Genomic DNA, 8768 nt, shown 5'->3' on the forward strand with positions numbered 1-8768 from the left:
TGTGTGTGTGTCTCTGACTGCTGGTTTTGTCTCTGATGTGAATGCAAGAAAGCTACACAACAATACATGCGTATCAGAAACTGTCATTAACATGATGGTTTAAATACCATATGTATTTGGACTAATGGGCAGATTCAACCAGAATCGAACAAAATATGTAAAAATACGGTAATGTTACTTTTACCGAGAAATAAGTACAGTTTCATTTCACACTACAGCAATGGTCTACAATAACTAGTCAAATGACTTAGGGTAGTGCTTCACAGCAAAGCGGGACAGTTTTTCTTTAGTTGTATTGAATTCCAGCCCGATGTACATGACCTGAAGGATATCTGGAGTTTGGCTGTCAGACTAAACATACTAGTCTATCTGTCCTACTGTAGTTAACACTGCAACACATCAAATCCCAGACGACTCCTTTTCCTTACCCTGTGGGTGAGTGAACCTACTGTACAGGTCTAATGGATATTCCAGTGAGTTCTGCATCCTTTAATTGAGCTGACGAGCTTCTGACCTTCATGCTGGGCAGGAGAGTCCCAGTGAATTACTGACTGGCGAACACGGCCCACAATTTATGTGTCACACGAAGCCTCGGGAAATAGGGCAACGCCTCGTCGATGTCATCAAGCAGGGACCTGGGGTGGCAGATGCACTTTTGCCCCTCCCCTCCCCTATTGTAATGGGATCTAATGAAGTTGGTAAGTCAGTGTTAATGTTGGGCTGAACCATCGTCGTACTTGCATTGACTTCATGCAATTTGGACGTAGGAGTGGCAGTTGGCCATCAGTGGCAGTTGGACATCTGCTTGGCTAACCTGACCTGCACTTTCCAACCAAATAATGCACTGTATAGTAAGCACTTTGGATTGGACTGCACATGTAGTTCATATAATCTATAATACAGCATATAGTATTAGAAATATGTCTAAAAACGATACCTTGGAAGCATAGTGACTTTGGAGACAGAGAGGCAGCAGGCAGCTGCCTTGGTATTGAGACAAAGTCTATACCACGTTAGCCAGCTAGAGAGAATCGAGCCTGCCATTTGGACAATCAAAACAATTCAGGAAGAAAGGAATAAGATGAAGGGGTGGAGGAGACCAAAATGCTGATTTCACAACAGACTCACGCAATACATACAGGTGCTTATGTAGATATTCACAGGGATCGTCTGAAATGTCTAAAATGGCTTCCTCTTCTCGTCTACTTTCCTTCTTAAATCTGAAATCACATGATTCGGTAGAAGCAATATGGTGGGCACTAGTAATATGCTTTCATCAGTTATCTTCTTTCCTATCAGTGCAGATGAAGGAAAGGTAACGAGGAGAGCAAGCTAGGTTTGTCTATTGAGATGCACCCATGTGTTGGACGGATCCTCCACCATATTAATACTCCTCTCTCAAATTCTAACCCTGGGTGACTGGAGCCCCCCAGAGGCCACTTGGAGGACTGCACCGCCTGCTGCATTGGACAAGTACTGAAAACAGCACCGACTGGGTACCTGAACTTCCTGATGTGTGCAGTGCAGTATACACAGATGCCAAAATTGAGGCTTTGTATAAAATCCAATTCAACGCCACGTCATGTGAACCCTAAACACTTTCACTGGCTCTAGAAAACTTGAGATTCAGCTAATATTCCTCACAGTCAGACACGTCACACCTATTAAAACAGAGAGAGAACAAAGCACATCCATTCATTCAGATGATGAAACACTGAACAAGGTTGTCAGTGACCTCTTAAAAGATATATATGAAGCCGGTGCCCAGTATTGAGCCACTGAGTCTGACGTTTTACCCTAGTTTACTGTAAAGACCAACTTTTACAACGAGCACACCATCCTATCCATTTCATTTCAGGTGTTGACTTATAAAGAATCACACACCATAAACACTCCTGGGCTCTGGTTCTAGTCCTAGAGCCCCTCCCCCCCCCCCCCCCCCCCCCCCCGACATTGTGCTTTTCGTTCGGAAATCTACTGGCTACTCCATTTCAATTGTTTCCAGATGGAGTGGTTGGATGACTTGGCACAAAAAAAAAAAAACATATTTTCCTTGGTCCCATTGTTGTCTGGACCTGATCACAACAGAATGCTAATAGGATGTTGTTAAGTCCAGAAAGCTGTTCCTGTGTTTTGACTAACTGTCCATGAAGCTCCTGGTCATTTCTGAAAAATGGGGGGATAAAACATTTACAGAATGATAATAAAAACAAGATTATAGTGATATGAATACGTTCTGTAAATGGTCCTGTGTGGAACAGTCGGTAGAGAATGGTATTAAGAACGCTTAGATTGTGGGTTTGATTCCTGCTGGGAATGCAGAGTGGAAAGTGTTTCCTCACACAAAATATAATATCCATCGAAGCACGTCAGTGGGACTGGAAAGAAGAGAATAGTTTGAGTTTTTATTGAGGCTTTATACCTAATGATCAGTTTACTGGAAATGACTTGAGCAGATATTACGATAAATGACCCCTCCCCTCTCTCCAACGCCACCTTTCATGATTTAAACACAATACATCAGAATTCCACACTGGACAGCAGCCCAGCATGTCTGCTTCCCCAGACCCGTTCCTCATGCATAACTGATTTCCACTGTGGCGTGGAGTGGCGTGAGCAACAGGCAATCTTTGGAAGGTGTGCCATCCCGAATTACTGTAAGACTCAAATGGGAGGTCACCATCGGTTTTCAAACACTGGCCTATTAGTTAGTCATCACACACACACACACACACACACACACACACACACACACACACACACACACACACACACACACACAGACACAGACACACACACACACACACACACACACAGACACAGACACAACACCAGCTTGTTTCCCTGGCGGCTGCTATCAATTAAAGCAACGGAAAATTGTATGCCGCTTATTCACAGAGCTGCAAATAAAGTCCCAATTAGCGCCGGTTCTCTTTGTGTCTTTAAAAGGGATGCTGTTGCGTCATGGCACATGGCCGTGCATGGGGGACAGGGAAGCTTGGGTTTGTGGACAGACCGCCCCGGGTAGGAGATCCTACAGTGTGATTGATCGGTGACCACTTGGGAGAAGAACTAAGGTGTGCAATCGAGGTTTACTGTCGACCCAGTGTGGCATGAATTAGAGGTTACTGTTCCAGGATATGAGTATACATACAGTATGACCTGACCAGGAAAAAATCCACTAAGTTAACCAGTAAGTGAGGCCAAGCACTCCCAAAACCAACTGCACATAAACATTATTCTGATTAGAAAGCGGTGGATGCTTTTGTGTGTTTCACCATCAACTGATATTATCTACTTCTCAAGGATACGTGAAGCAGACAAATCGAACGCACCAATAAAATGGGTTTTCTCTTCACTCTTGTTGCCCCGAAGCTTGTTGTTAGCTAGCGTATAGGCTGTCAAAGAGGTTCCCACTGTGTAGTTAATCTGCCTTCCTCATCCATCCATCTTGATAAGAGGTCAGAGTTCATGAAGTTGGGGAGATGGGAGCACTCTGACAATACGTGAGTTTCCTACTTACGACATGCAAGCTCACGTGAATCGGACATGAACGGGGCATCAGTAAAGGGCTTTGTCAGTGTTCACCTTGAGAAAAGTATTGATCATCTTGAGTGGACCCAGGTTAGTTCAGTTAAGCCATGCAGTTCAATTGCACAGTGATGTTGTGCACACCTGGTACAGGCCATAATAGCATGGTTACTCCAATACAGACTGAAAAAAGAATTTGCATAACGGATACTCACAAAAGTCCAGATTCCAGGCTGGATTCAGCGCGGGATGCTACTTATTACACTCGCAAAACAAGCTGGAAAGCAACAATGCGGGGAAAAACAATTTTGGCAATTGTCAAAGGTACTTTCTTCTGGTAATTCTTAGCTTACTGGTGAGTTGTTGTAAGGTGTTGTGAAGAGGAAATCACATTTCAGACGTCACTGGAGTATCCAGGTTCACGTCAGAGGCTGATTTAAAAAACACACTGGCTCTGGGTTTTAAGGGTCCGATGTCTGTTTCGCTGATGTGTTGACGTGTTCTATCATGTGGGATCTGAGGGGCTGAGCTGCATTGACTGGAAATTGGAGTATGGAATGCCGTTCTCAGCAGTGGAATGTTGCTCAGAGCCAATCAAATCAAACATATCCCCCTTGCAGCACTCACTAAGCAGACCCAGAGGCTGTGTATAATAGTGAGCCAGGCAGTCATACACATACACAGTATGCAAATACACACACATGCACAAAGAAACCAAGAAACACAAATATGAAGACATGCATAGACATACACTCAAATGACCTCATATGAGCCTTCATTGGGTCTTCTCATTCCTCTTTTAAAAGGATGGAATATATTTTCAAAACAGATTAAAGGGGCAATCTGGGATTCAAACAACAACAAAGCAGGCTGGAGAAATGTTACTACTCTCAAATTCATAGACAGTCCTATGGATGAGTGTTAACCATGGTTTGAGTAAAAAAAAGCTTATATTTTGGGTTTTGATGGGGTAAGACTAAGTTCATGAGGAATTTTTAAGTTATATTCTGCAAAAATCAATGGTGACAGTATATATCATCAATTTAGCAGTCCAAAAATGAATGTACAAATTTCAGATTGCCCCTTTAATACAGTTACTTCAAAAAACATTGTTCAGTATTGTTAACAAGTCAGCTAATCATTTGTCAATGTGATTAATCAGACAACACAAAATCAATTCATTGTGATGCATTATTTGATCAGAATTGTGCAATGTAGAACTACTAATTGTCTCTACTAAAAATACCACTATCAGAACGGGGTCAAATATATATGAAACACTGTCAAATACTTGAGCTATCCATGGCAAAACTTACTTTGACTGGGCATGTGTTTTTCCGAAGTCTGACTGGATCTTAGATTGATCAGGGAGCGTGAGATAGTTAGTTAGTAAACAATGTAAATCTGACTCCGATTACTAAATATGATAGATTGGCTCTCTATATGCGTAACAAGTTGAATATAATGAGGAGGTTCATAGACGGGACACCCTTTAACGTTATGGCCTTAAGGAGAGTACCGCACTAGAGTCTTTCAATGGTCTTGTCTTAGTCGGGAATCAATATTCAAATAACTAGTTTAAGTAAGAGTAATTTTCTGTCATGAGCTACATGTACTTGGGAAATGTCCCTCCTAATTATATTATAAGATTATATTTGCAGAAATCTAAGTATTTGAACGCCAACCTGTGTGAACTAACCGTTCGTGCGCTAAAATCTTGAGGACTAGAGGACTAGAGGACATAAAGTCATTTCTAGGCTAGACCTGGTCAAATGTATTTGTTTCCTTAGATTCTAGCAGATGATCCCAGCACACAGATCTATCTGTAGCGTTTTTGGACAAATGAGAAAAGCGTGGTGTCAAATTCGAGATTTACTTTAGAAAGATTTACTTTCGAGATTTACTTTAGCAATAACGTGAGCAATTCAACTTCCTTCAAGTCATACAAAACAAGTGTAAATACACAAACTATAAAACATACCGTGATGATAGGTTAATGTTCTAAGAAAATAGTCAAATGAGAAAAGATGGTCTTTAGCCAGACTAATCGGGTAAACTGACTCATAGGAGTAAGATTCTGAAAACAATTTCTACCAGGCCAGACCAAATGGAATGTCTAGAAAACATCAAATGACCTTTTTATCAAATGGGGGAGACCTTCTGGCAAGTTTTATCAACAATAGCATTCAACTCATAATACAGTGTTATCCACAGGTCTTCAGCTGGATCCGGGGCTGGTGGTGCGATACTATGCCACCTATATCCCAATTAACTGATTGTAATGAACTGATTGACCAGTTCGCTGAATCTCTGTGGAAGGTTATGAAAGATACACATACACATACTGGAAAGAAACATCACGCAATCGTGCAAATGACATCAAAATACTAGTCATAAAACACATGTTAAAACAAGAACAAATATGACTATATACACATCGAACATTTTGTTATCTTGTACATTTTGTTTAGTATATATTGTATATTTTTTAGTATTGTACATTTTACATTGGTTGGCATTCTGCGGACAGCAAAGGAAAAATGTCATTGTACAGGGAAACATGTTTTCTACTGTGCAAATGATAATAAACACTTTGAATTGAATTTGAATTGAATTGAAGAAACATTCAAATGTCATAATAGAGAAAAAGGTGTGTTGATTTAATCGTCGACAGGATGGCTGCTCGGTGTGCCCATTCTGCTGTGACCCACTGAACCCAAAACACTCGTAAAGTTTATCAAAATTCCCTTTGTCTCATAAACACAGAGAATAATTGACATGTAAAAAAAACATGTAAATAGAATGTAAGGGTCACGATTTTAGCCAAAAGCTGTTGTAGCATACTCATCACATTTTCAGACCAGTTCAATAATCACCCTGTCTTCAAATCCATCTACATCTACGTCAGCAAGCCACTCTCTGCGCATCACTACGTAGGTGGCTGGGTGTGTCTGTAGGGGGTCCCTATTGAACCCAGGTTTGGTAGGGCTCCTTGGGGGAGGAGAGGAGAGGAGAGGAGCAGGCCCCGTGATGGGGGGGGGGGGGGGGGGGGGGGGCGATCCGAATGGTGATTCACCCCAGCTATGAGTCAACCGAACAGGGCTATAAAACAAGTGGAACCCTGCATGAAGTATGGAGCTTCTGGTTGTCATACACACTTAACCTTTCCCAGCCACACGAAACAGGTAAGGCTCAATCACTCTCCCATTGACTGGGGATGCGGTATGGGGCTGGGGTGATATGGGATAGCTGTCAATGAGGAAAGATTGGTCATTTTGTGAGCACTGCTATTTTTGATGCTGTGGGAAAGTACATTTAGTGAGATGATAAATATAGTAATTTTGTATGCATAACAGCTTGAAGAATTTTTAATGTGTTTATTTATGTGTTATAAATTACCTTTAAATGGATGATATTTGTTGATTTGTTGCTTTTGAACCGATTTGATTATAATTTTCCACCATGAAAACAGGAAAAATAAGAACTTAACTTATGAACATAAGAAATGTAATTGTTGAAATATGCAAAACAAATGCAATTATATAACTTAATAATGTGTGTATACTAGTCATGCTGTGATAACTGAATGTCAATGTATTGAAGTGAATTTTTTTAAAGATTTATACATTTCATAAATCATATACATTTGATATAAATGCTATCTGCAGTATCCTAATTGTATTGTATTTATCAATCAGAATGCACGTATCTCTGGCCTCACTCTGCCTGTGTCTGGTGGTGTTGGTCTGTGCGTACAGCGGTCGGCCCATGACCGTTGATATGATAAGGACCAGTGTCAAACAATTGACTAAGACCACCGTGGTCCATATCAAGAAACTCAGAGGCGAGGTACGAACACACACACACACACACACACACACACACACACACACACACACACACACACACGGTCTCTTACTCATCTTAAAATGCATGTGTCATAGGCCATCAAAGCATTCTGTGCATTCAAATAATGTGAGTGAAATTGATAGGCCCAGTATAATGACATGATAACAGTATATAGTGTCGTAAGTTATGGACGTAATAAAGGAGTGTGTCAGTGTATGCGTCAAACTAGAATGTGATTAAAGAAAATGTAGGTATTTGTTATGATCTATGACTCAAGGCAGGAGCATGCAGTACGGCACAGTATGTTTAAGGAGATGGAAAGTTGTGTGGGTGTGGGTATTGGTTTTCGTTAGAACGTTAGAACTCATTCAAACTGAAGTGACTCAAGCAATATGTTAATATCACATAAATAATATATTATTGTGCACAAAAAAATCATATCACAGTAAAAAGACATCTATACATCTAAAAAAAAACATAATGGTGCAAGTTTTATCTTTCCGATACTAAAGCAAGGTGTAAATCAAAATGTATTTTGATAAAAATTGTACACATAGAGACACACACACACACACACACACACACACACACACACACACACACACACACAATCGTTGGACAGACACACGCATGCAGTACACACACAAACACACACACTTTAAGTAAGGAACTAGATTTGGTGGGAGAGTGGATTCAATTGAAATTAGTCACTCTCAGGAGAATCAGTTGGTGCAAAAATGTCAAATGAAGTTACTTGTGAAAACAATGATACATACAGTGGCAGTCTGAATACGCCTGTCTAACATGCTTTTTGTTTTCACCAATTCTAGAAAATTATACATTTGATTGTGTGTATTTTTCTATTAATAACTATTCATCTTAGAACTGAAGATCTACAGAGTGTGAAGGCTTTTGTTACAGCTAAAGACCAACATACCAGATTTTTACAAAATCAAGGACATATTAATTAGTTTATTATCAATCCAGCGTGTTCATCCTGGACAGAACATAATCCTGAATGCCCTGGGATCTGCTTTGAAGAACACATTTCCCTCCTTTTTCTCCAGTTCCAGGTGGCCCCCGGTGTGGGGTTCGGCCCGACCAGTGACCCCCCTATCAAGGGCCTGACCTCCATCGCTGCTAATCTGGAGGCCCTGGAGGGACGTCTGCAGTGCTCCCCCCCGAGCCAGGTCCAGGCCGATGTCTCCCACCTGCGGGGGCTGGTGTGCTTGCTGGCTCTGGAACTGGGCTGCACCATCCAGGCCATGCCCAGGGGAGAGGCCCAGCAGTCGGCCTTCCCCATCACTCAAAGCTACCTGGTCCTGGTGGAGACTCAGCACTACCTGGAGAAGCTCGGTCGTAGCCTGGACATGCTCAAGACCTGCTGA

At 41.4% G+C, this 8768-nt stretch overlaps 1 protein-coding gene across 1 annotated transcript; it reads left to right on the top strand.

Annotated features, from left to right (window-relative positions):
* Window positions 1-7311: 7311 nt before the first annotated feature.
* lepb (leptin b) lies at window positions 7312-8768 on the top strand (the record flags this gene model as incomplete). Its single annotated transcript, XM_083691889.1, has 2 exons — window positions 7312-7380; window positions 8448-8768. 2 exons carry the CDS (start codon window positions 7312-7314, stop codon window positions 8766-8768), a joined length of 390 nt encoding a protein of 129 aa, XP_083548015.1.

The sequence above is a fragment of the Argentina silus genome, assembly GCF_951799395.1.
Source record: "Argentina silus genome assembly, chromosome: 20".
NCBI classification, from domain to species: domain Eukaryota; kingdom Metazoa; phylum Chordata; class Actinopteri; order Argentiniformes; family Argentinidae; genus Argentina; species Argentina silus.